At 48.1% G+C, this 27,446-nt stretch overlaps 1 protein-coding gene across 8 annotated transcripts in view; it reads left to right on the forward strand.

Annotated features, from left to right (window-relative positions):
* RYR1 (ryanodine receptor 1) overlaps positions 1–27,446 on the forward strand; it is a 158,554-nt gene that overhangs the window by 113,195 nt on the left and 17,913 nt on the right. For 2 of the 8 annotated variants that reach the window (XM_035118948.2, XM_060275546.1), the window contains exons 70-88: positions 500–514; positions 2,318–2,488; positions 3,401–3,460; positions 3,617–3,754; positions 4,410–4,522; positions 5,318–5,414; positions 5,912–6,018; positions 6,760–6,811; positions 7,717–7,791; positions 8,718–8,817; positions 9,284–9,363; positions 10,442–10,518; positions 11,816–11,889; positions 12,787–12,804; positions 21,684–21,764; positions 22,518–22,606; positions 23,581–23,709; positions 24,680–24,784; positions 26,431–26,460. In XM_035118948.2, the coding sequence (XP_034974839.2) occupies positions 500–514; positions 2,318–2,488; positions 3,401–3,460; positions 3,617–3,754; positions 4,410–4,522; positions 5,318–5,414; positions 5,912–6,018; positions 6,760–6,811; positions 7,717–7,791; positions 8,718–8,817; positions 9,284–9,363; positions 10,442–10,518; positions 11,816–11,889; positions 12,787–12,804; positions 21,684–21,764; positions 22,518–22,606; positions 23,581–23,709; positions 24,680–24,784; positions 26,431–26,460 (1,611 nt within the window). The remainder of the gene's footprint in view (positions 1–499; positions 515–2,317; positions 2,489–3,400; positions 3,461–3,616; positions 3,755–4,409; positions 4,523–5,317; positions 5,415–5,911; positions 6,019–6,759; positions 6,812–7,716; positions 7,792–8,717; positions 8,818–9,283; positions 9,364–10,441; positions 10,519–11,815; positions 11,890–12,786; positions 12,805–21,683; positions 21,765–22,517; positions 22,607–23,580; positions 23,710–24,679; positions 24,785–26,430; positions 26,461–27,446) is intronic. The other 6 variants (XM_060275549.1, XM_060275548.1, XM_060275547.1 and 3 more) reach the window with 6 other exon arrangements.

Here is a 27,446-nt window from a genome sequence, read left to right on the forward strand (position 1 = left end):
CATGTGCTTCCTTGCCCACCCCACGCTTGCACAATTCAGTTCTTATCTCTTTGCAGCATGCAGGAAGCCTGGGCCAAAGGAGCAGCTTTTGTGGTGGAGATCTAGGAGGGCGGGGTAGGCTGGGGTAAAGTGGGGAGGGGGAGAGAGGACACCATGGGTTGATGAAGGACATCGTGGTATTGGGGGGGGGGTTCGTCAGACCTGCATGCATGCTTTCCTTCCTCTTGTGAACAGGGAGAACTAGAAACCTGGTTCTCTTCTTTTGGGGGAAAACAAAAACACAAAAGAGTGGGAAGATTCCATGACAGCCAAATTCTGCCCAAGGCTCGGTCCTGGGCCTCTTCCTGTACACAGCAGCTTTCTCACTCTTCGGATTGCTCCCTGAATTCTTTGCCGGGTATTTGTGTGAGAGGGAGGGGAGTTTCCCACTTCGTCTAACCTTCTCTTTCTCCTCTTCTGTCTTGTCTCCCTCTTCTCCCCTCGCCTGTGTTGTGTTTAGTCTGGAGAAGGCCAGGTTAGCGAAATAACGGACGTTCCGCCACCCCTTTTGTTGTTGTTGTCGTCGGGGGGGGGGGGGGGTTGGGTGGTGTTGGGATCCTGTGGAGCCAGCATGGTGCAGTGCGCATCTCTGCCGCAACCCTCCCCTCCCTCCTCCTGGGAGAGAGCCATCTCGATATAAACAGGGGTGCCGGGAGAGAGGGAAGGGCTTGCGGCTGCATGGAGGATGGCAAGAACGCAGTGGCTTTCTGTGGCTGTGGCAGCAACGCATCATGCATCCGATGGGTTGGCACTGACGAGCCACCAAGTGCCCTCCGTTGGCGGAACCAAGGTCCCATCATGCCCTTGGACAAGGCACCATATTTCCGGGGAGGGGGGAACCCCTGCTTCCGGAGTCACATCATTCGTCTCCCTGGCCAGACTGTCCTAAAGCCTCTGACCTCAAGTGGCCCCTTGCTAAAAAAAAAAACCTCCATTTGCTCTTCTTCCTTCTTCCTCTCCCAGCATGCATTGGGTCATGCGCAGATCCCCGTCCCCTAACCTGGACCCATGTACTCCGAGGTTTCCCCTATTTGCCATCTCTCTTCCCCTCCCCTACCTTCTGGATCCTGGATCCCATAAACCAGTTGTTGTGACATCCTTTGCAACCACGTGGGAGGGAGGGAAGGAGCGAGGGGGTGCCCGCGACGCCACACGTGGCAGATTATGTGTCTTGGCTGCCAATGGTGCTGTGTGTCTCTGTGTGCAGTTATGTGTAGAGGTTAGAAAGGCTCTTTTGCACAGCGGAATGTAGGAGGGCAAAGGCACGGTGGGGAAGGAGACAAGGGTGTCTCGGTTCACTTTACCTTTCCAGGGGTGGGGATGGCGGCTGCTCCATTTCATGCAAGTTCAATCCTTCTCCCCCCTCATCTCCAGCCCTGCCTGCCTTCATCAGTGAGATTCCAAAATCTGTCTCCTGCTTTCTAGGCCATCTTTGCCTTATACACCTGAGACCAGCCTTCCCCAGCCTTTTGGACTGCAGCTCCCATCATCCCTGTTCTGGGGCTGATGGGAGTTGTAGTCCAAAACATCTGAAGGGCACGAGGTTTGGGAAAGTTGTGTGTGACCCAGTCGCTTGCACAGTTCTCTTCTGGTACTGCTTAGATCCCTTCAAAGCCCTCCCACCGAGCCTCTTCTCCCTCCTGTGCGCCTCCTTCTCATCCCCATAAGGCTGATTCGTACAGGACGTTTTCCGTACATGAGGATGGCTCTCATGTAGGGTGAAAACCATGTGCATTGCTGCTTCTGAAGTCACCCGGTGTGAGCATTTTCTTTTATTTCGTCTCCAGTTTATGGATCAAGAAGCCGGTGCATGCTTGCGGGTTTTTGATCCATGCACTCCTGGCAGAACACCTCAGAAGTATCAATGGACGTATTTTTCTTAACCCCCCCCCCCCGTGTTTGAAGATTCCATGTAATAAAGACCTTCCTACATTTGGAGCAGACCTCAAAGGACGTCTACCCCCGTGGAGTGCCTTTGTGCGAGGAACAACGTTGGCTATTGCTAAAGGTTCTTCTTCCTCTTCTCTTCTTGTGAAGGAAAACACTCGCCCGTCATTCTCCCACGGGAGGAGCCTTTAGACTGCCATTCACGAAAGACCCCACCTCCCACCCCGCGCCCCAAACCTCACTGAATCCTCAGAGCGGCGCTTGGCCGTTAAGCTTTTGCCCAGCTGATCTCTTGGCATGCCGTAGGATAGCCCGAGTGGCCGGTCCCCCTGCCACAACTCCCTGCACAGTAATAACTCCCCTTGTCTCCCTCTCCTAACCTTCCTCCCAGTCGGGTGGCTCGGACCAGGAGCGGACCAAGAAGAAGAGGCGAGGGGACCGCTATTCTGTGCAGACATCGCTCATTGTGGCCACCCTCAAGAAGATGCTCCCCATCGGCCTGAACATGTGCTCCCCCACGGACCAGGAGCTGATAAACTTGGCCAAGATACGCTATGCCCTGGTGAGAAGGTTGGGGGGAGCGGGAATAATTCTCTGCCTCTTTCACACAGGGAGGTTTGGAAGTGGGGGTTCCAGATCTCCCAACACTAATGGGGCCAATGGTCAGCTTTCTTGCCACTGCTGGAGGAAGGGGAGTTAGAATACTAAATAATAATAATAATAATAAAATACGAGTATATTAGTTTCCAAATTGCATCCCGCCCTTCATCCCAAAGGAACCCAGGGTGGCAAACAGCAAAAATATTTTTTAAAGTACAATTTAAAATTGAATAAAAACATACAGTGGTACCTCTGGTTATGAACGCTTCTAGTTACGAATGCTTCAGTTACGAGCTCCACTAACCCAGAAGCAGCTGGTCCTGGTTGCGAACTTTTGCCCCAGGATGCGAACGGAAATCCGGAACGAATTAAGTCCGTAACCAGAGGTACCACTGTACTTGAAAACATCAAAAAACATTCAGACACATTTAGAACATCAAGGAACATTTAAAAACAATCACATACCCTCACAGGTATTAATTTCATGGTTGCCGTGGCCAGTATTTCTCAGCCATTAAATGCCTGGGTAAGCAGGAATGTTTTTAACTTCCTTCTGTATTGAGGAGGCAGGTGCATTTCACCTTGGGCAGCTTTCCACAGACACGGAGCCACCACCGAGAAGGCTCTGTCTCAGGTCAGTGCCAACCAGGCAGCAGGCAAGAATAACCCTCTTATTTGGATGAAAGGTTGGATATAAATGTAGTCATTAATAATAGTAGTAGTAGTAGTAGTAGTACAATAATATAGTACCATAAGCATGTGTGCACAGTACAGACCACTGGTACTTGTTGCCAAATAATATCAGGCATGACTGTTGCCACTCTCGTTTGCTCATGTGAACGCCTCCTCTTTCTTTCTTTCAATCTATCTACAGAAAGACACTGATGAGGAGGTACGTGAATTCCTCAACAACAACCTGCACCTCCAGGGCAAGGTGAGTGTCACAAGGATGCTTGAGGAATGAGATCTTTGCAAGTTCAAAGTACACCTCCCAGACTAGTGAGGGAGCTAGTCAGGCCTCCTTACCCTGAATGAGGGGCACCTGTCTTTCTCAACTGCAGTGACTCCCATCTTTTTCTTCCCCTTGCAGTGTGAGAACTCCTCTTCCATGCGCTGGCAGATGGCCCTTTACAAGGAGATGTCTGGCAAAGCCGAGGACAGCAACAATCCGGAGAAGATTGTCAAACGGGTTCAGGAGGTTTCGGCTGTGCTCTACCACTTGGAGCAGGTACAGGCAGATAAATCTGGCAAGCTGGGTTTAGCAGGCAGAAGAATCTGAGCAACTGTTAAGTGGCTCACCTTGGTAAGGGCCTTCAACTTTTAACGGGTTGCCATCACTTCTGCTGTTCTGTTAGACAGAGAGCTCCCTACAGAGGAATTCATAAAACATCTACAGCTTAAAAGAATAGCTGCAGAAAACAGTTCAGTTCCCTTTGGGGCTCTCTAGTTAACTCTAGTGCACTTGGAATTGCCTCCTCAGATCTGACATGGGTGGAACAGGAGTATAGATAGCTGCCTCACTCTCAATCTATCCAGCTCGGGGAAACATCTACACTGACCTGCAGTGGCTGTTCCAGGTTTCAAGCATGGGACCTCCCGAGCCTTACCTGGAGATGCCCAGAGATTGAAGCTGGGACCTTCTGCAGGCAGTGCAGGTGTTCCGCCGCTGAGCTACAGCTCCTGTGCCCTGGTAGACACCTTCAAACGATTTTCTGTCCTGAAGCCTCTAGTCACCTTCATGAGACCCCTCAGAGACAAGGGGTCAGAGGGAGGAAGCATGCTGGAAAAGGGGAGAGGAAGCCAGGTCGGGAAAAGTAGGTGGGAAATGATTGGAAGAGTCTCCCAGCCCTCCAACCCCAGTGAGATTTGTACCCCCCCCCCAGACAGAGCATCCTTACAAGTCAAAGAAGGCCGTGTGGCACAAGCTGCTTTCCAAGCAACGGCGGCGTGCCGTGGTGGCCTGCTTCCGCATGACGCCCCTCTACAACCTGCCCAGGTGAGTTGAGGTGATCAGGGGAGGTTTTGAGCTCCAGCTTGTTGAGTTGTATTTGGCTCGATCCGTGCAAACCCTCTGGCATCCCAGCTGTGGGTCCAGGAGGTTTCTGTGACCACACAGGCACTTAATTGCTGGGACCGCTAGCTGGCTCTGCCATTGGGTGGGGAGGGAAATATTTATTCATTCCTTAAGATTTATATGCCGCTGCATTGCAATAAAACCTCAAAGTGGTTTGCAAAAAGAGGAGGACGATGACGTCACCAGTAAAAGAAAAACAATTGAAAACAGCCCTTTGAAACATTAAAAAAATTAATTAAAATCAACGATAAGCTGAAAACCCACATAGAATCATAGAGTTGGAAAGGATCACAAGGGCCATCTCTTTGCCCAGTGTGGGGCTCGAACCCATGGCCCTGAGGTTGAGAGTCTCATTCTCTACTGACTGAGCTATCCCATGTCAGCATTCTACATGCCTGGATAGGCTTGCCTAAACAAAAAATGTTTTTAGCGGGCACTGAAAGGAGTACAGTGAAAGTTCCTGCCCGACGTTAATAGGCAGGGAGTTCTGAAGTGTGGGGACTGCCACATCAAAAGATCGATTTCTTACAAATGTGGGAGGGGTGTTACGAGGCACCTGTAGCAGCACCTGTTCCCCAGATTAAAGTAGTCAAGGGGGCATATATGCGGTAAAATGATCTTGCAAGCATGGTACCCCGCTCCTGTGCACCTCTTCACTACATGAAGCAGGCAGGGCAGAGCTGGGCTAATGGCTGACCTGCCCCATCTGCTTTCCAGGCACCGGGCTTGCAACATGTACTTGGAGAGCTACAAGCTGTCCTGGATCCTTACCGAAGAGCACCCTTTTGAAGACAGGATGATTGACGATCTGTCTGTGAGTCCTGGGGAAAGAATGGGAACCAAATGCTATGTACAGCTTAAAGTTCTAGCACTAAATGGAAAGCTGGATGCCGTGTGTGTGTGTGTGCGCGCGCGCGCATGCGCGCACGCACGCAGGCACACACATGCAGGGGGGCATGTACCACTTTGCTGTGGTGGAAGTCCTCTATACGCCTGACTCATTGGCAGCAAAGAGCAGTGTTCAGGCTTCGGTTTAATAGCAGGAATGACAAGAAGAGACATCACATTGGGTCTAAAATCCCCTTCCTGGGAGGGAGAATAAGAGAGTTGCAGAGCTGGGTGTGGAATGAGCCACTGAGTTTTCTAGTCCGCCCATATTTCCAACCGATGTATATATAAAGCACACCAGGTGCTATGCCCTGGGGGCTTCTCTTTTCTGTCGTCTCCCAAGAAGAGGCTTTTCTGGACAGCTGCCCCATGCTAACCTCTAACACTGTTTTCCTTTCGTTCTTGCTGGGGGATGGGATGTAGAAACCAGGGGAGGAGGAAGAAGAAGAAGAGGAGGAGGCAGAAAAGAAACCGGATCCTTTGCATCAGCTCATCCTGCATTTCAGCAGGACAGCGCTGACCGAGAAGAGGTGAGTTGCAGGCAGGGTGCAAGTGTGGGATCGGAGCCAGGTTGGACTTTTTAGCTGGGCACGGGATAAAGAGGCTAGGGACATTGGAAGCCACCTTGGATTGAGCCAGAACATTAAGAACATCAGAAGAGCCTGCTGGATCAGGCCAATGGCCCATCTAGTCCAGCATCCTGTTCTCATAGCGGCCAACTAAATGCCTGTCAGCAGCTGGCAAACGGGACCCAAGACAGCAGCCCTCTCCTTTTCTGTGGCTTCCAGCAACTGGTATTCAGAAGCATTACTGCCCCCATCTGTGGATGCAGAGCATAGCTATCGTAGCTAGGAGTCATTGATACCTCCCTCCACACACACACGAAACCGGCTCTCTCTCCACCATACCCAGTCAGAATGGTTCTTTAGAATTTGGAATTACAGAAATAATGCCTCTGTCCGAACAAGAGCAAATATGTTGCATGGAAACAAGTTTGTCGAAAGGTGGACAGTTTAATTATGCTGTGTGGGCCATGTTCATTATTTTCCTTAGTTTATCATGTGAGTCAATTCTTTGAATTATGATTTTGGATTAGTAACTGTGAGGTGCTCTTCTCTGTCTGCAATTTTGTTGTTGTTGTTGTTGTTGTTGTTGTTGTTGTTGTTGTTAAAAAGCACAATAAAATAAACAAAAATACAGGGAACAAGAGCATAGTTATGGAGAGGCCGGTTTCAGCACATAGAACCTGAGCCTCCTCTGTTTTGTTTCAGCAAACTGGACGAAGACTATCTGTATATGGCGTATGCTGACATCATGGCAAAGGTGAGAGACAGGCCACTATGCCCTGGGTCACCATTTTCAGCCATTTTAATTTGTTTTTTCTCCAAAGGAAGGAAGGAAGGAAGGAAGGAAGGAAGGAAGGAAGGAAGGAAGGAAGGAAGGAAGGAAGGAAGGAAGGAAGGAAGGAAGATGTAATGCATGATCGTTCCCAGACCACAGCCACACCATTCAGTTAAAGCACTATTACACCACTTTAAACAGCCAAAATTCCTGGAAGAATTCTGGGAGCTGTGGTTTGCCGAGGGTCACAGAACTGCAATTCCCATAGTTCCCTGGAAAGAGATTGATGGTTAAATCTGCCTGGGAATTGTACCTCTGTAAGGGGAATAGGAGTTTCCAACACCCTTAATAAACTACAATTCCCAGGATTCTTTGGGGGGGAAGCCATGACTGTCGAAAATGGTATGCTTTAATTGTATGGCACATTAGTGGCCTCAGAAGGATGACTGAAGCTTGCCGTGCTCTTGCCACTCCTTTTTATTGATCCTACTCCTGTGCCTTTAACATGTAATCTGGCATGCAGAAAATGTGGGAGAAAATGTAAGAGCACTTGCTGGCTAGGACTGATGTGAGTTGTGGCCCAAAACATTTGGAGGGCACTGGGTTGGGGAAGGTTGCTGTGCTAGTATCAGAAAAGCCGACAAGTTACTCAGAGATGACTTTTGCCAAGTCCCCCTGTGGACAAATGCAAGTTAGTGAGCTATGTTTGCCTCTCTTAAGAGGCTCACAGCAGCTGGCTGGGGGGGGGGCAACAGGTTTATTGAATCAAGAGCTGATTCTAGAGTAAGCCGCAAAGAGCTCTGAGGTTCTGTCACTAGTTCCGATGTGGGACATGGTTTTGTGTTTATGTGCTCATCCCTCTTATCCTTTGGTCCCCTGGACTCCAGAGTTGCCACATCAATGAAGGAGAAGAAGGTGAAGAAAATGGCGAAGAAGGGGAAGAGGCTGAGGTTCCCTTCGAGGTAAAGGACCCTCCTGCGCCCAGCTGCTCCGAGAGGTTTCTGAACTTTCAGCAAACATTTGCCTGCTTGTTCTCAAACCTCCAGAAACTCGGGTGTATGTTTGCAAAGTCTTGGGCAACTTCCAGGCAACTTGTTGATTGACCATCATTCACCCCAATTTGTTTGCACGAAAAGCTTGTGCAGAGGTTATGCAATGCCTGCTCTTCTTTGAGCACCTTTCATAATTTGTTTGCAGGTAGGTTATACAACTTCCCATCAGTCGACCATTCTCCTATGATCTATTGGCCTTTAAAAGATTGTTTCATTTACAAAATCACAGTGTGCTTTGTTATTTCGGCCTAAATACAATGTGGGGTGGGGTGGGGGTGGGGGAAGGAGCGACGAGGAGGAGATGCTGCAGGTACCAAGGGAGACTTGAGTGGGCAAACGTATACCTGCAGTTGCCATCTTGGGTTAGTGGGACAATTGTATGTTCACTGTTCCAATGTAGACCTTCCTGGTCCACCTGGAGTGGGTGAGGTAGCTTGAGAAAGGATGCAGCGAAATAGTACTGAAATTGAAGGCTGCGGTCGGGACCAAGTTGTTAATCTGGGGATCAACTCAGCAGTTGTGCATACTGTTCCAAAAACTGGCCAGTGCGCCAACACTCATTGGATTCCAAACAAGGCTGGGTGTGATGGGCATTTAGGCCTAGGAGGACCCAGGTGAACACCAGTGACCTTGCTTGGGGAAGGAAAGCAGCCACTTTGAAAGCTTTATATCAGCTGGAGGTCACCTCATGGGCCCAGAGCTGTGACATGCCCTCCAGCCTGCCCTCCCTTGCACAGCAGCCCTGGTGGTACAAGAAGCAGCTGTCCTAAGAGGGAGAAGTGTAGGGTTGACACTGACCTCCAGCCCTCAGTCCACACTGTCTTGCCTCCTTGCAGGAAAAGGAGATGGAGAAGCAGAGACTCCTGTATCAGCAGTCCCGCCTGCACAACCGTGGGGCAGCCGAGATGGTTCTGCAGATGATTAGCGCCTGCAAAGGTCAGAAGCGGCCCTTCTTTCTCTCCACCCTCCCCCTGGCAGGGTTCAGCTTTCCCATGTTGGGAAACCTTGGGTGAGGTTGGGGGGGGGGAGAGGAAGCTTTCCCTCCATTCTTCAGCTACAAGGCCCAGCTAGAAACCTGCTTTGGATCCTAGGATCCTGGTCAGATTCCATGCTGGCAATCCTGTGGACACAGACAGGACGGAGCCCCTGCACGGGGCTAGGGGAACATTTGGAGTCCTAGGCTGCCATATCAAATAGCTCAGAACATAGATCTTAGAGCTGGCACAGACAAGGAGAGAAGGTGCTCCCTCATGCACCTGGGCCACAAGCTACATAGCAGGGATGGGGAACCTCCAGTAGTCAGAGAGGAGGATGGGAGTTGTAGCTCCTCCGGAAGGCATTGGGGTTCCCTGTCCTTGCTGCACAGATGCCAGTGTCATAAATCATTTCCCTGTCTCTGCAGGGGAGCCTGGTGCTATGGTATCTTCTACCCTGAAGCTGGGCATCTCCATCTTGAATGGCGGCAATGAGGAAGTGCAGCAGGTAGGGGGACCAGGGGAGGGAGATGCAAGGCTTTTTGGCAACTGATTCATTCCCTGCCTATGAACTTTACCGCTGATTTGAGTTTAAATTGCTTCGTATTGGTGCATTGTGCTAAGTTGTATATTTAACCATGACCACGTGGCTTTGGTAATTAAAGGTAGATCTCTTTTATGAAGCTGCATTTTTTAGCCATTTTTATTGTTTTAAGTTGATAGTACTTTTTAACTTCTTGTAAAGCTTACTCATTACTTACTCCTCCTTTACTCATTTCCCATTTCTTACTCCATATAGAAACATTCTTTGAACTGAGGGCCCATCCACACATCCACTTGCCCCACCACTTTCCCTCCCTGGCAAACCCACCCTTTACCACTGAATCGGGGCAAATGTCAATCGGGTTTTTCTGCGGGTTGTTGTTTGTCCTGATTTTGCACTAAATAGTGAGGCAGGAGAACTGAAAACATTGCCGTTTTCATAGCTGGAAACCCAAGCACCCCTTTGGTTTCAGATAGTTCATAGGTCGATGAGTCTAAAACACCGGGACACAAATTTTCACAGCCCTCCAGTGGCTGCAGTGGCTCATTTACCAGCAGTAATGTATTTAGCATTAACTCTGAAAATACATACTCAATTTTTGGCCAAACTAAAGCCTCCAAGATCACAATATACATCTGGAGGTTTCTTAGGTGCCAACTCCCTGGGGCTCTGGGTGCCTGGGCATCCACAAAATTCCCCATGAAGGGGCCAGGCAGCCACAAATTTCAGTGCCAGGGCTATGCATGCACCATGACACCCACAGCCCTGGACACCCATAGTCGCAGGGCCAAACTGGCACTCCTGGGAGGTTTAGTTTGGTAAGAATTGAGTTGCTCCCATTTTGGGAAAGGTTGTTGTTGTTGGGATCATGGTGTGGATGGAAAGGGTTCCTGGTCTGGATTTGGCTCTCGTTATGGCTGCCATTAAAAACACACAAAATGTTGTGAATACGCATCTAATGCAACATGTAGTTTTGTGCTCAGAAGAGTCAGAAACGGGCCTTCTCTTCCCCTCCCGATGCTGACTTTTTCCCTGTCCTCAGAAAATGCTGGATTATCTGAAGGAGAAACACGAGGTGGGATTCTTCCTGAGCCTCCAGGCCCTGATGCAGACATGCAGGTGTGTCGAAGCATTTTGTTCTTCTTTTTACCTTTTTTTATGCTTCTGCTTATTTAATTTATTTGAGTGCTTCCAAACTGTAAAACCCTGTGAGAAAATACCATGGCCCTGTAAATACATTAAAACAGCAGGAGGTTATAAAACCCAGAAGAAATGGCTAACACTGGATCAAATTAATTTTCTTAAAAAATGCTTGGCAAAACTGGAACATTTTCAGCAGATGGCAAAATGTTAGAATTGTATGTGTCAGTGTCCAACGAATGGAACCGTGTTTCAAAGTACTGTCTGGAACTAGCCTACACACCTGAGGGTTTTCAAAACACACAGGTAACACCCATAGTAACAACATTAACAGAAAACAGATTCACAGCACAAGTGTTGTGATAGTGTACAATGTAAGGTAAAGTATATTAACTTAAAAAGTCTCTCTGAAAATTGCCATGGGTCAATGGAACAGTTACTGTGTGGCTAAATTTATTCTCATAAGAGGTAATCATTAGCAGTACCATATATTATCAAAGTCATGTGTTTTTTGCCTTTCAGAACCTTTAATCTGCAAGCCTGAGTTGCAAAGAAACTAAAGGAATATGAGAATGATTTCATTTGTTTCTTAGCTAAATAAATAGTTTAAAAATAATGAGACACCATGCACATACGGTGCTGAACGTGACAGGCTTGCTGGTAGCTGTTGCACCACATTTAGTCTGGCCCAGAGAAAACAACTTTGAAACTGCGATACATTTGCGCTGTAGCCAGAATCCTGTGATGATGCCGTTGCAGCTGTTGCTGCAGTTACTATCTTTGGCCCTCCGACTTCTTCTGCTCTCTAGGCATGGACTAGGAAGTAGAAGGAGGCACCAGCTGGGGAACCCCGAAGGGAAGAAAGCTCAGAGCCCAGGGAGTGGGGGGGGGGGTTGACAATGAGTAGTCAGAGGGAGAAGACCGGGAGGAGGAGGTGTAACGGGGTTTAGTCTCCCAGGACCAAAAGAAGGATGAAGAGGGCGGAGCAAAGACAGGCAAGACAATGAAGCCTCAGATTATTTCGGAAGGAATCAGAGGAGGTGACTTAGGGAGTTGTGGGAAGGCAGGGCCCTTCAGTCCCCATAACTGCGTCATAGGGACAGGTTCTGCCAGGAAGGCTTGCTGTGCTCTCTAGGTCTGGCCTCCTGGGCTGCCTTGTTTCTTTGAATAAAGAATTAGCTTCACTGAAGCCATGTGAGTTATTGCTGACCTGCTTCCTGACATCTCTCATTGGCTGACTCTGCTCACCTTCTCCCTCTCTCCTCTTTTTCCACAGTGTGCTGGACCTCAATGCCTTTGAGAGGCAAAACAAAGCTGAAGGCTTGGGAATGGTGACGGAGGATGGAACGAGTAAGTCCCCTCCTGCCCCCCCCCTCTTGGAGGCTCTGCAGCAAGGTTTCCAGAGGACTAGGCCATCCTATTCCTATCAGCTCTCCTGCCCCACAGGGCGGTTTGGCAGGGCAAACTCCTGCCCCCTCCAAAAGGCAGCCCCTTGTCAGTGTTTGCTGCTCACAATGGCTGCTGACACCCTGGTGCCACCCGCAAACTTTTTTTTACAATGGCCATAAAATACTCCTTTTCGGAAACCTGCCTCCAGCTTCCGGTTCATTTGCTGGGAAACCCTTTTCCTCCTCTTGGCCCCTGAAGCAGAATGGCCTACGGGTTACTGTGGGGAGGCGGGGAGGGAGCCTGGGGGCTGATTTGAAAGCCTGGCCTCCTAGGCATGGCTAATTCATGCCTCTGCACAAGGGGGGCTTTCTAGCTGGGCTAGCCAACTATACACTCTGGGTTCTCTCCCCGTCCCTTGGAGGGGGTGCAAGTTAAAGGTTTCAGTGCCACAGGAATGCTGGGTGCCAGGATTTGACTGGGCACGATCCTAGCCCAGGGTTGGTTTCCTCTCCCTCACCCCCACCCCGGTAGCCTCCTTCTTCCCAGTGCTCTGCGCATCTTCTTTTTGTGTTCACAGCTTCCTCCTGGTGAGACGTGGATTAATTGAGATTTCACAAATCAATAATGGACTCTCACCTCCCTGACAACCCACCCGACTCCCTTCACCTCGGGTTCTCTGGTCTCATTCCACATTAATGTCGTTTTAATACACGCTGGGTTTTTTTTAACTTTTTCTTTTTTTAATCATCTCCTTTTCCTTCTTTGCTGTGATGTGTTGCACTCACCTCCTCTCTCCCCCTCCCTCCTTCTCTTCCCTCCCCCTCCCCTCTCCTGGTGTCACTGATGCCCCTCCCTCAGTCATCATTCGTGAAAATGGTAAATAATCCTTTTGCTTTGGGTTAAGTTTTAACTTTTCCCCCCTTCCCTTTTAATGGTCAGTTTCTTGGTCTGGTTTATTTGTTTAGTTTTGCCAGTTTCTCTTTCTAACCTGATGGGTTCAAGGCTGAAAACTGATCAGAACCCCCACCCCCTGCTGCCCTGGCTTAGTGTCCGCTGCTCCGTTAGGTCCTGGGCATCTGGAAGGTGTTGGCTATGCTCTGCCTCCACGTTCAGAGGCACTAATATTTCTGAAAGGCCTGTTGGTGGAAAGCTCGGTAGGGGAGAGGGCTCTTGTGCTCAGGTCCTGCTTGTGGGTTCCCCACAAGGATCTGGATGGCCACTGCAATATCAACATGCTAGAATAGCTAGGTCATTGGCCTGGTCCCGCAGCAAGGCTCTACTTTCGTTCTTAAGGGATGTCCAACACATTCTTTGTTGCAAGGCCCAGGGGTTTGAAGCATAGCAAGCAGGAGGTATGTTGTCTGTTGACTAAGCAAGAGCAGAATGCCTGGATATATAGCCAGGATAGCTCAGCTGGGTAGAGTGTGGTGCTGATAACACCAAGGTTGCAGGTTCAATTCCGGTATGAGACAGCTGCATATTCCTGCATTGCAAGGGATAGGACCAGCTGATCGTCAGGATCCCTTCCAGCTCCAAAATTCTAGGAATTTATATCTCTAGGATTGGGCAGGCTGGCATTGTTTTGTCCTAGGTTGAGACGTCAGACACGGAGGCCTGAGACATTAGATGAACTTTGGAGAGTGGTGGCATCAGAGAAACTTTTGCTGGCTAAACAGAGGAAGGACGGGGCAGTATCCAACTCCCTCATCCTATCAGTGCAGGGAGGTGCAATGTGTCTCCTCCCCCTCTCCCACCTGCGGGCTCCATGCCCTCACCAATCCTGCTTCAGAGGGTTGGGGAAAACCCAAGGACAGATCTAGGGGTGCTTATGGGGGACAAGGCCGTCCTGGGGCACATGCAGGAACCCTTGCACTGACAGGACACGTTAAATCAGCGCTGCGTCGGAAACAAGTTGTGTTTTTTGTTCTCTTTGTCTCCCGTTGTGGGAGGGTGGGGAAATCTCCAATACCTTGGAGAGTTCCCTGGAATCCACATGCCGCCAGGACCAGAGTAAGCATGCCCTCCATTAAACCCCATGTCAGCCTTTTCTCCCACCCCTCATTGCCTGGCTGGCTGGAGGGGGTTCTGATCAGTCTTGGGTGGGGTGGGGCCAGCCACGGAAAGTCTCTGTCTCTCAGCTCTTATCTGGCGCATGCCCTCCAACTGCAAAAGAAACCCCAACCTTTCCCAAGGCCACCTGTTTCTCCCACACACGCACCACTGGTGCCGAGCACACACTAACTGCACACCCTTCCCCCACTCAGACGCTTTCATCGTGGTCTCCAGGCTTGTGCTCTTATAAATACCAACACTCTCCTCCCACCTCACCCCACCCCAAAAAGAAAAGTATTTGACCTTGTAAAGGTCACCAGGAAGCGACCCTGCTGGGCTTCTGTCAATCTGGAGTAGCCAATAAGTTGTTGGTCAGGATCCACCATCTCCGCCCCTGAAAACATTGCCCTCTCAACCAGTTTTTGGTTTCTGACCCTTCTCCTGGGCTCCACTCTGCTTGTAGCAAGAGCCTAGTTTAGGGTTTCCCAAACTTGGGTCTCCAACTGTTTTTTGGACTGCAGTTCCCATCATCGCTAGTCCTGCTACCCAAGGATGATGGCAGTTGTAGTCCAACAACAGCTGGAGACCCATGTTTAGGAAACCCTGGCCTAGTTATTCAGCAAATGTGACCTCAGTCTGTGTTATCTGTGCAGTAAACTACATGGAATAGTAACAATTCAAGGTGTAAACATAACTGTCTAGTTGTGTTGTTGCAAGAAGTTCTTCAGTAGGGAATGTGGCATCTGTGTAATAATTTGCTGCAGAAACATGGTTTTTATCTATGTAGGTATGTCCTGTAGTTTCATATATTGAAAAGGGTTGTGTGCACTGTGCTTTATATCTGTGGGGTATGTGTGAGTGTCATGAAGACATAATAACTGAGCAGTAGCCCTGTGGCGTGGAAGTGTGATATATTTGTTGTGGTGCCTTCTTTGGTAACAACGTTGTAACATCTTCATTATCCCAGTAAATATAGTTTTAGAATGAGCATCCTGGGGTCTACAACAATGACAAGGTGCTAATGATACTTTTAAAAATTAAACCTGTAGTGTTTGTGATGGCTACGTATAATCTTTATAGTTTGGGGAGTGTAAACTTTTTAAAATTATCTCATATGTACACCTTGAGACAGTGGTTTAGAAGGTGATTAATGAATACAGTCGTACCTCGGTTGACGAACACCTTGCCATTTTGGCTCCCAAACACCACAAACCCAGAAGTGGCATTCTGGTTTGTGAATGTTCTTTGGAACCCGGACGTCTGACACAGCTTCCATGGTTTCTGATTGGCTCCAACCAGGAGCTTCCTGCAGCCAATCGGAAGCCGCGCCTTGGTTTCTCCGATCATTTTGGAAGTTGAACGGACTTCCGGAACAGATTCTGTTCAACTTCAAAGATACGACTGTAATAATAATAATAATAATAATAATAATAATAATAATAATGTAACCAAGCTATATTGTAATGGTGGAGCATCTTCAGAGTCATATACTTCAAAGTGCACTATAGAATAACCAGCTAGTAGCACCATAGTAACATCAACCTCTTTATTAGCAGTGTGGCAATTTTGTAATGACTGCTTTGGTGATTTTTGCTCATAAGATGCTGCAGAATACGTGTGCGATAAAATCATAAAATATTTGTAGGGATGATGTACTTCACTCCCAATAACCACATGCAGCCTTTGGGTATGCTAAGATGGAGCTGAATTGTCCTTTTAGTAAGTCTGGCCTCAACCACGTGTCCACTTGTCCCTCGCCTAGAAAGCATGGGTCCAAGCCGTTTTCTCCTTGCCCCTCTCCTTTCCAAGGGAAAACCCACTATTTAGTACAGGGGTCCACAAACTTTTTCAGCAGGGGGCCGCTCCACTGTCCCTCTGACCTTGTGGGGGGCCGAACTGTATTTTGAAAGGAAAAATATGAATGAATTCCTATGCCCCACAAATAACCCAGAGATACATTTTGAATAAAAGGGCACATTCTGCTCATGTAAAAACACCAGGCAGGCCCCACAAATAACCCAGAGATGCATTTTAAATAAAAGGACACATTCTACTCATGTAAAAACATGCTGATTGCCCATGGGCCGGATTGAGAAAGCAATTGGGCCACATCCGGCCCCCGGGCCTTAGTTTGGAGACCCCTGATTTAGTACAAGATGGGGAGCAAAAGTCAAATATGGGGGGGGGGAAGAATTGCCATTTTCTCCGATTGAGTGCTAAAGAGCGGTTTTCCGCCCAGGGGGGAAGCAGCGAGACGAGAGGAAGTGTGACTAGGCCCTCTGTTTATACAGTATATTAAACTCTTGTTTAATGTTGTAAGGTCTGTCTTGACCGTTTTTCTTTGGTGAAAGTGCTGTCCTAGTAGTAGTCTCCTAATGACTATACTGTTCTTTTCATTCTTCTGTAAGTGATCCTTGTATTTATTTGTTTCACTCTTTCAAAAAAACAACGCTGTAGGGCAGGCATCCCCAACCTTCAGCCCTCCAGATGTTTTGGACTACAGCTACAATTCCCATCATCCCTGACCACTGGTCCTGTTAGCTAGGGATTATGGGAGTTGTAGGCCAAAACATCTGGAGGGCCGCAGGTTGGGGGTGCCTGCTCTAGGGGCTGCCGTGTCATGTCCTCCGCAGTAAACCCTTTCTCTTTATAGGGCTTATCCACACTTACCTTTTGCTCCGCTCTTTCCAGGTACAGGTCCGTGCTTAAAAACAGGGCCGTCTTTGGCATATGTGCTGCCGGGGTGCAAAGATTCGCCCAGCGCCCCCAAATTTAGTTTAGCCCTCAAATTAACTTTTATTATGCTTATGTCACTATTATCATTTGATAAATAGCGCTCACGCCTACGCGGCTCCAAAAGGAGTTTGTGTATGTGTGTTTTGTTTAAAACCAGTTTTTCTAAAGAAGACAAAGAACACATTGGGAGTCGGTGTAAAGACTCCACACATGCGCTTATGGTCGTAGGGAGGTGTCTGGAATTTGAGACAGGCGAGCAATGTGCACATGTGTGGGAGAGCCATCTCGGGCAGCCTTTCATTTTGGGAGCGACCATTTTTCTAAATTACTGCTACAAAGCACACAGACTTGTTACAATCTATTTTGGAATGCATTTCTAATTACTCCAAAATGTGTTTCTCACTTAGCATTCATCGTAAAAGGAATAAAAAATGCAGCTTGCGGAATTCATAGTGCGTTCTCTAGGCAGATTTTTGCGGAAATGGAAAACTAAAATCGTGTGCTGAAACACATGTGTAGTAGAGCCTTGAGTACTAAGTAGTTAAAGAAAATGCTAACAATTAGCGAAAATAAACATTATTTTTTTAACAATTTCTCTAAACGAATTTAAACTGTAAGGGATGAAATTAAAACGCAATTTGCAATGTTTCATTTGGGGTCAGTATCACCTTTGACAGGACTGATCTCGTGCCGCCTGAGGTAGGCGGTGCAAGATCAGTCGTGTCAAAGGTGATACTGACCTTGCTGCTGGATAGCAGCTCAATATAATACACTTAGGCGGCTTCAGTGGCACGCCCCCCAGAATTTGGCGACTCAGTGCCCCACACCCCTTGCACCCCCAGGTAAAGATGGCCCTGCTTAAAAGCTCCATGTCTGAAAGTTTTTTGTTTGCCCCAGCTTTCCTTGCAAAACCCCACTCTTGAGCGCTCAATAAGAGCAAACATCAACGTGAGTCTTCAGCAGATTGCCATTTGCTCCGATTGAGCTTTAAAGAGCGGGCTTTCACAGGGAAAGCTCTGGAGGTCGGGAAGGGGGCGCTCGGACACGGAGCTTTAACACAGAGACCTTGCCTGGAAAGAGGAGAGGAAAGGTATATGTGGATAAGTCTGTGATATCCTTGTAGCAGTTGTGGTCACATCAACACCATACATTTGACGCACTCTTATAGCACTTTAACAGCCATGGAGAATCCTGGGAACTGTAGTTTGCAGAGGGTGCTGACCTCACAAGCCTACAATTACCAGCACTCTTAACAGACTATGGTTCCCATGATTTTCTATGGTGGTTAAAGTGGAATAAGAATCATTTAATTGTATGATGTGGATGTAACCTGTTTCTTTTTTTGGCTGCCTGTGTAACATTTCTGTTCCTTTCTCACTTAACGCTTTGTGATCTCTTTGTGGTCTCTCTCAACACAAAACCCTCTGTGTTGTACGTGCTGCTGTTTGTAAGCCTCCCTATAGTAACTTAGGACTCAGCCACACTTCCTTTTGTGCCGCATTTCTAGGCACAGGTATGAGATTTACATGTTTTCTTTTTTGCCCCACTGCTTTCCCCAGGAAAGCACGTATCTTACTGCCAAATTGGAGCAGACGGCAGCACAAAAGGAAGTGTAGATGAGCACTTACTTTAGTACATTTGCCTTACTCTTGTTCTGTGCTCTAGAGTCACGGTGTCTCTGCTGTCCTTGTAGCTTCCTTGTAGTAACTATGTTGTCCTGTTTATCTCCTTTTAGTGCTCTAGTGCACTCTGACCTGGTGCCTTCCAGATGTTTTGGGTTAAAACTCCCATCAGCCCATGCCAGCTGGTGTGAATTGTTCTCCAAAATGTCCAGAGGGCGCCAGCTTTAGGGAAGGGTGCCTTGGAGCCTTTTTGATTCTCATTGTGAACCTCAGATAAAACAAGCCATATCGGGATGACTTTGGGCGACATCTTTTCCTGTCCTTCCAATACCCCCACGCCCAACCACAGCCCCGTCCCAAGCGCCATGATTGCCCCATCAAAAAGGGAAGACAATGCCAGAGGGGGAAGATATCAGGTGTTTTACTTGGCTTCATCCATGAAGTGGAGGAGGCAACTTCATGAAGAAGAAGAAAATGGAAAAGGGGCTGGTCATTAATGCCAGGTGGGCTAATATGAATCCACCCGGAGGAATGGAAGGGGAAGGGGGCGTTTCTTGTGAATGGAAGACCCATCCACCATTCTTGCCCTCCCCATGCCGTTGGATTCATATCTTCATTAATGACCAATGCCACAGAACGGGTGGTGTGAACTGGTCGCTGACCCTCTGCAACTAATTCTATTAACCCACAAGGATGGGGGCCACATCCTGGGTCTCTTACACTCACTTTCCTCCAACTTTTATTCTTAATTCTTTGTCATCGCAGTTCCGTGTCTGTCCACTGCTTTCACATTATTCTGGTCCATTGGAATTTATTTCACCTTTGCACCATGCCAAGTCCTTACTTTATGTTTTACTCAGGTTGTATTTTCCGCAAAAAGGGCTTGTCCCAAAACTACACTTCAAAATTTGGCCCTGGGTGCACAGGTTTTTTAAACAACAACAAACAAACAAACAAACCCGGATAGAATAAACCGGTCATTTATGCTAATTGCGTTGAACCGAACTATTCTCATCTGCCTGCATACACTCTGGCACTCCCAGTCTCAGCACCTGCTCCCCACTAAAATATGTAACCTCCAGCAATAGGCATGCAGGGATTTTGCAAAGGACTTTATCTGTTGACATTGAGCCTTAGCTGGAATGTCACAGATGGCCTAAAATAACCCTTTCCTCTGGAAGCAATATCCCAGACACAAACCCTACCCTCCCTACACAATGGAGCCACGAGATCCCCTAACCAAATGCATGGCACTTGTGATCCTACTAACCTTTGGTCGGCCGCTGCAGTCCTCACTCTGGTCCAGCTCCCCACCAATAATGGGGGAGCTTTCAAAAAGAGCACTGCCCTCTTCCAGCCCATGTGGAAGATTAAGCCGAGAATTATATACCTTTGGGCACTAGGGAGAAAAGTTCGTCTTTAACCAGGCCGTTGGCTGATTGACACTCAATGCCCTTAAAATGTGTTGGAGGGGAGAGCTAATGGGTTTTTGTTTTTGTTTTAATTTTGATCATGTATTTTGTGTTTTTTAAATTGTGATTTTTTTTTTAATATCCTGCAAATCACCCTGAGACCTACGGGTATATAGGGCGGTATACAAATGCAATTAATTAATTAATTAATAATAGAATCCTACTACCTCTGTTCATTCCGCATCCTGGGTAGATCAGCTCTCTTGTGCTTATTTGTTTATTTCATAGAATGTATACCCCGCTGGATGGTAATAAAAAAAAAAACCAACCTCAAAGCGGTTTGCAAAAAGATGAAAGAATTAAAAAAAGCAAAATTTAAAACGTACGGAAGTTTAAATGCTAACGTTAAAATTACCTCAGTTTCTAAGCATCCTTGACTTGTCTAAACAAGAATGTTTTTGCATGCGCCAGAAATAGTACCGGGAAGGCTCCTGCTTGATCTCAATAAGCAGGGAGTTCTAAAGGCCACGCAAAACTTAGCAAGTTCTTGCAAATGTGGAACTGGTCTTATGTGGCACCTGCAGTAGAGCCAATTCCACCGATTGAAGTGGGCCCATACGGGATAAGACAATCTCATGGGTAAACTGGAGCCAAGTTGCTATGGGTTTTCGTACACTGGTGGCAACACATTGAACTTGGCCCAGTAGCAAATCGGAAACTGGTGCAGATCTTTGGCACGGGTGTTCTAGGCCGACATGGCCTCGTTCTTGTCAGCAATCGTGCTGCAGCATTCCACACTAACTGCAGCTTCCAGATAAAGCACAAGGGAAGTCCCACAAAGAGCGTGTTGCAGCAATCCAGCCTTGAAGTACCCAACGCATAAACCCCTGTGGCAAGGCTTTCCTGGTCCGGGAGCAGATGTAGCTGTCGAACAAATTGCAGTTGATAAAAGGCACTTCTAGCTATGGAGGCTGCCTGCACCTCCATGGACAGAGCTGGATCCAGAAGCAGTCCTGAACTGTGAACCTGCTCCTTCAAGGGGAGTGCAAACATCCAGGGTAGGCAACATGCAGGGTTTTTTATATTCCAACAACCATCCCTTGAAACAAGGAATCAGTGGCCCAGTGCCTTAATTCAGGCTCAGCCGCTCATTACTGACCATCTTCAGTGAGGGTCTAACCCCTAACTAGGTATTCATAAGTAGTTATTATGATGTCTTTTTTATTATGATGACTACAGTCGTACCTTGGTTTTCAAACAGCTTAGTTCTTGAATGTTTTGGCTCCCGAACGCTGCAAACCCAGAAGTGACTGTTCCGGTTTGTGAGCTTTTTTTGGAAGCCGAACGTCCGACGGGGCTTCCGTGGCTTCCGATTGGCTGCAGTAGCTTCTTGCAGACAATCAGAAGCCGCGCTTTGCTTTCCAAATGTTTTGGAAGTCAAACAGACTTCTGGAACGGATTCAGTTTGACTTCCAAGGTACGACTAATTTCTATTATTAGGCTGCCTGTCGGTATGCTTTTTTATTATGTTTTTATCATTGGCATTCTGTAATGCATTCTGTAATGCTGTGCCCTGGGAGCTCTTGATGAAGGATGGTATATAATTTGTAGTAATAATAATAATAATAATAATTAATAATAATAATAATAATACATCCAGAGTGAGGCCTGCAGAGCTGCCCCTTGATCTGTGTGCAGCATCCTTTTTTTGCCGTGTGGATTGCCTTGCCCGAAAACCATCCCCCTTGCTCAAGCCCAGCGTTGGAGAACCCCCTTTTGTACTAACCGCACATTTCTCCCTTGCCCTGTTCACCCCAACCCCCACCCTCACCCTGCCGCCATTCCCAACTCCATTGTTTTCCTCCTCTCTCCTTTTTGCTCCTGCTAACGTTGGCCAGTTCTCTCTCTTCCCTTGACCCCTTCCCTGCTCTAGGAGAGAAGGTGATGGCGGACGATCTGTTTACACAGGACCTCTTCCGGTTCCTGCAGCTCCTCTGTGAAGGACACAACAATGGTAGGTTCTGCATGTTGGAGGATGCCACCACCTAGAGGGCTTCCAAAACTGGTGCTGTTGGAGTTGATTGAGGGAGGGGAATGGGAGAATACACAAGGCAGGGGAGGGCAGGATGGTTGGAGCCTAATGTAAAAGGGTTTATGGAGTGTCAGGGGCAGGGAATTTTTTCCACTTGGCGGACCGACTTTGACAGGTGAGTAAGAGCAGCAGCACCCTGTCAATCATATTGACACCATATTGACTGATCAACAGGTGGGTTGTCCCACTCACCTGTCAAAGTTGATCCTTGGAGGTTGGGAAGAGGTACTTCCCAAGCAGGATTAAACTCCTTGCGCATCTGCAGGGTTTGGGCGCGCCAGCCAATTCTCCCATCCCACTAGCACATCTGAACCAAGCAGGATTGAACTCCCAGCACACCAATTGAAATGCAGGGGGCTCAATCCTGCTTTCTGCAAGGTTCCTGTTCACCAGCCAGTTGTCGTCGTCCCCAAAAAAGAACCTTCTAACAAGTCTTAACAGGGCAGGACTGAACTCCCCATGCGTTATCTAAAGCATGGGAAGTTAAATCCTGCTTTCTGCTGCTGTGTTGCTACCTGTCCAGCACTTGACATCACATACGATGCATTGGTTTACCGCTAAGGGTTGTTGCAAATATAAAGGTGGGATTTTGGGGGGGGTGGGGGGGTGGGAGAACCAACATATTATCAGTGGAAGGAAGTGTCCCATTCTCACCCTGCTCCCTTTTTACTCCAGACTTCCAGAACTACCTGCGGACACAGACGGGGAACACAACCACTATCAACATTATCATCTGCACTGTTGACTACCTTCTGCGTCTGCAGGTGGGTGTTTTCATCCCAGGCCAAATCTGGCTCAGGAAGTGACAGTTCTGTCAAAGCATAAGACCCAAATACAGCTGCACTTCAGCTCTTGAGCTGACCAGAATTTCAGCCTGCTTTTGCAAATCTTACAAGTCTGAGAATTTGGTTCATCTCCTGCAAGGCCCTTACCTTTTTATTATTTCAAAATAATCAAAATAATTTCCCATCATCGGGGGGGGGGGGTCTTCTTGCACCCAGAGGCACTTTTCCCTTGGCACCAGAATATGGTATGACCACATCTTATGCCCATTTGACTTGTGGGGTTTCAGCTACACGTGGTTGAAGGCTGCTGGTTGAAATCCCACAAGTTTAAATGGCTAGCAGGGTGGAGAGCTTAAAAGTGCTTTCCGTGCTGGCAAAACTCAGTGCAAAAAGAGCTGTCTTTGTGCCAGGTCTGGGATGCTTCTCACAAGATCTCGCAGGAACTCAGACTGCCCGGTGAGATCGAGAGCCTCCTGTGACCTTGGTGCATCAGCTGCAGAAGCCCTGAGGTGCTCCTGTGGGGGCTGTTCCAAGGTTTTGAGTATACATGTTTTTGCATATACACAGAACCCTTAGCACCGAACCCCCCGTGAGATGTGATCGTACTGTACTTGAAACCAGCACAGCTTGTAACGAGTGAGGTCTGCTTAGTGAGGCCTGAACGAAAAGCCCTCCACTAAAGGGCAGCCCTTGAGAGTTGGAAGTCCTAGGTGGGGCTGGTGGGAGTTGCAGTCCAAAACATCTGGAGGGCACCAGGTTGGGGAAAGCTGGATCACATCATAAAATAGGAAGTATTGACAATCAAGTCTGTCAGTAGAATCACACACTTCATCTCGGATTTAGCATCTTAGTATTCTGGCCTCAGGCAGCGTTCCTTGGACCCAGTGGGGTAGTGGAAAATGGGGCAGGCCAAGTAACCTTTCGATTTCTTTCCCACCCATGGAAATCACCAGGAGTCGATTAGTGATTTCTACTGGTATTACTCGGGCAAGGATGTCATTGATGAACAGGGCAAGCGAAACTTCTCTAAAGCCATGGCTGTAGCCAAGCAGGTCTTCAACAGCCTCACTGAGTACATCCAGGTATTATTATTGCCACTGTTGTTGTTGTAGTCTGTAGTCAGTTTTTTAAATTGCAACCAGAAGAAGAGAGTGAGTTGTGTTTTGGAGGTATGGGGTGTTAGAGGAAGAGGTAGTACCTCTGGGAGGGGACCCTTTGCCCACCTTTGGTCCTCCACACCCTGCACTCAGCTCTAACCTGTGGCTCCTAGAAGCTGTCAGCAGGTGATAGTGGCCACATCCCGGGAAACGGCTATGACCAGCCAGCTAAATCAGGTGAGGGCAGCCAATGGGTCTCAAGTCCACAATGAGTCAGGGACTTCCCCTGCATGTGAAGACAGGCTCTAGTGGATAGAATGGACAAGACCGATAATACAACGGTCAAGAAGGTGGTTCCTGCTGCACGTGCTGTAGAAGGAAGGTAGAGGCAAATAAGGCTCATCTACCTGGGAAGGTAGCCCATCTAGGAGAAGGAAATCTCTGATCCTACACAAATGCAGAGTGGAGTCCCTAAGATGGTTGGATGGTGCCTTGTACTCCTCCTTCCAGCAACTCCTGCAGCCAAGCTGGTGCCAAACATCTTGCTCTGCTTTCCTTTGGATCAAATATTTGAGGCTGAGAGGGGGTCTTGTTGTCTGGGCAGCCCAGGACCTCCATCCAGGCTGCCCAGGCTTGTGTCCTGGGGAGATCACTTCGGTGATGCTACTGCAGCAGTTTGACTTCGCCCCTGGAAGCTCACTCCATTGTCTCTTGAGAAAGATGGATGCCAACAAAGGGAGATCCTCTATCCCAGGTGGTGCCCTGCATCTATCCAGCTCCCTCACCTCTCCATCCTTTCTTTAGGCTCCCATGTGACAATTTACCCCACACTGAGCTGTGTATAAGCTGAGCAGGATGAATGCCCCGCACACAGATCATTTTCAGCAGCCCTATGTTCAGACAACTATGTATAAATCGGATATATTCACTCCATTATTTTCCCTTTCCTCGCCAGGGACCGTGCACTGGGAACCAGCAGAGCTTGGCACACAGCAGGTTGTGGGACGCTGTCATTGGCTTCCTCCATGTCTTTGCTCACATGATGATGAAGTTGGCTCAGGTAAAAGCGAAAACGAGCAAATGCAAGTTTTTGTCTGAACCCTGGCAAGAGGCAGAGGGTAGGGAATATCTTGGAGGCTGTTCAGGAGCAGGAGTATCCTGAGCAGATATGGTAGAGTGAGCAAGGTCTTAGTGCATGGAAGATATGCAAGGCCATGTGGCCCACCTCACAGCCAAGCCCCGCAACTGTGAACCAGCCTTTCTTGGCCAGCTTCGAAGAAAGAGCAATCCCCAAAGCCCCAGACATCAATGGCTAAGCAGGGAAAACCTAAGATTCTGCACATTGTCTTGCCAAACTGTTGACTTTGGAAGCCACACAAAGGCAGCAGAGGAGCCTGGCTTTTGGATTTGGGTGCCAATCTCTCAAATCGGTAGCCTATTCTTGAATCAAGGAACCAGGCTTTTGCATCCCATCTTTCTTAACTGGTAGCAAAAGTTTGCCAGCTTGATCCTACCCCAAGCTCAAGCTTAGGTGTACAAAGCCAACTCTTTCTACATTTTATAGCCAGGCTTGGGGAATTGGAAGTCAAACTGTGAATGCAAAGTGGCTGCGTTTGGGTCGCTGTCTGGTGCATTTTCTGAGAAAGGTAGTTTATCTCCCCACCTGCCATCACCGTTGCAATAAAACTCCTAAAAAAGAAATCTAGCTAGACTCTGCTTACTTCAAATGGGACTACCAGTGCCTCTGCAGGGTTGGCTCCCTGCCACATTGGGATCTGGATGTGCCCCCATCTTTTGGCAACATACCTTTGAGGTGGATGGAAAGTTGGAGCAGGAGGGAAAAGCCTTGTCAGGAAGTATGAGTATAGGTTGAGGGGTAGGGGAGGTGAGATGAGATGAGGTTTCGTGTGGTGCGATCTCCCTTTTAATCTCTGCACTAACCCCAGGCTCCCCTGCTCTGTGCCTCCCCCCACCCCCACCCCTTCCACTCCTGATCTCTCAGCAACAGCTTTGGGCATTCCTCCTCCTGAAAAGGACCATTTTTGTATTTCACCATCTGGCCTTCCTTTATACCATGATGACACCTTTGCACCCTTTGCAGACAGATGCACACATTTTCCTGCCCTGTGTTGTGAATGCCTTTCCTTGCCACTGAACTGGAATCCACCTAGGACCTTTTGGGGGGGGGTGTCCAGATCTATTTCCAGCAGCCGGTCCCATTTAGGGATGGGGGAGCAATTCAAGTTTGCATTTAGAAGGCGATTCTATCAAATCTGCACTTCCTGGAACAATGTGGAAACAGGTGCAAGCTATGCTGAAGGCGGGGCTGCATACAGCCACCCTTGATACCACCAAGAGCAGAAATAATCATGAATGCACAATGGAAAGGGCATCTGGTACAACCCAGAGCCTGGAGCTGCGGAGGTTGTGAAATCTAGTGGTTGAAGCCGAGGCTCAGTGTCCATCCCCACGGCAGATTCCGCCCCCACCACACTGGGAGAATGAAGATATGCGCAGGTGTCCCTTTTCCTCCCTGCCCCTGCCCCTCTCCTCCACCCCACATGCCCACCTTTCCCCAGAGAAGGGAGGGCAAGGCTGTTCTGACCCCCAAGCAACAAAGGAACGTGCTAGATGGTAAACCTGGCAAAATACAAAAATGTTCTTAAAAATGTTTCTGAATAACATTTTTATTCTGATGTGTGACAGATGACCCAACCCCCAGGACTTCGAAATGGCGTAAGAACCTTTTATGTAGTAGTATGTGGCCATCTCATGCCCTGCTCACTCCGCCTGCTCCTTCCTTCCTTGCTTCCTTCCCTCCCACCCATCCTTCTTGGTTCCTTCCTTTCCTTCTTTCTGTCCTCTTATCACTTCTTTCTCACTCTTTTTTCTCCTTTCCCTAGGCTCCTTTTCTCTACTCCTCCTTTCAACAGGCCAGACCAATTTCACAGACACACACACACACACACACACACACACAAAGGAAACACACCCAAAAGGATCCTGAGGCCTTTAGATAAGTCCTCATCTGCTCCCTCCAGCTGCTGTCAAGGTCAAGCAGCCAGGCCTTCTCAAACTTTCCTTCCTTTGAACACATGAGGAAGGAGGTGTGTGCAATGGTCTAGGATAAGACTCTGCGGCCATTGTGCTAAATGAAATTAAGGTTCTGCAGCCAGGCAATCCATACCTTGCCATAGATATTTCAGCCTGTGAAAATTACCATATTTTTCCATGTATAAGACTAGGGTTTTTCCCTTAAAAATAATGTCCAAAATTGGGGGGCATCTTATACACGGATAGGTTCCCCCCATTTTCTTAAATCGGAGGCCCCCCCAAATAGGGGGCATCTTATAAATGGGGGCATCTTATAGACAGAAAAATACGGTAATTCCATCCAACATATTTGAATAGTTTTATCTCATACATTTATGCAAATGTCTGTAAGGTCTCAGGGAGGGCAGTTCACAGGATAAAATTAGAATATAAAAACCACAAAATACATAATCTAAACAAAAACAACCCAATAACCCCCTCCCCCAAAACACATTTTTAAAGGGCATATGGTTTTGCTGGTCAGGGAGATGGGAGGCTACACAAAGAAATGGACCTCTGCTGCCTCCCATGCCCCCACCACTGAAAATCTCATCTCCGCATATGTACATGCACACAGACATTCCCGTGGTTTCAGAGAAGACACCTTAGCAAGGTGTCACGGTGGGTGC

This window comes from Zootoca vivipara, chromosome 6 (assembly GCF_963506605.1).
Source record: "Zootoca vivipara chromosome 6, rZooViv1.1, whole genome shotgun sequence".
Lineage (NCBI taxonomy): Eukaryota > Metazoa > Chordata > Lepidosauria > Squamata > Lacertidae > Zootoca > Zootoca vivipara.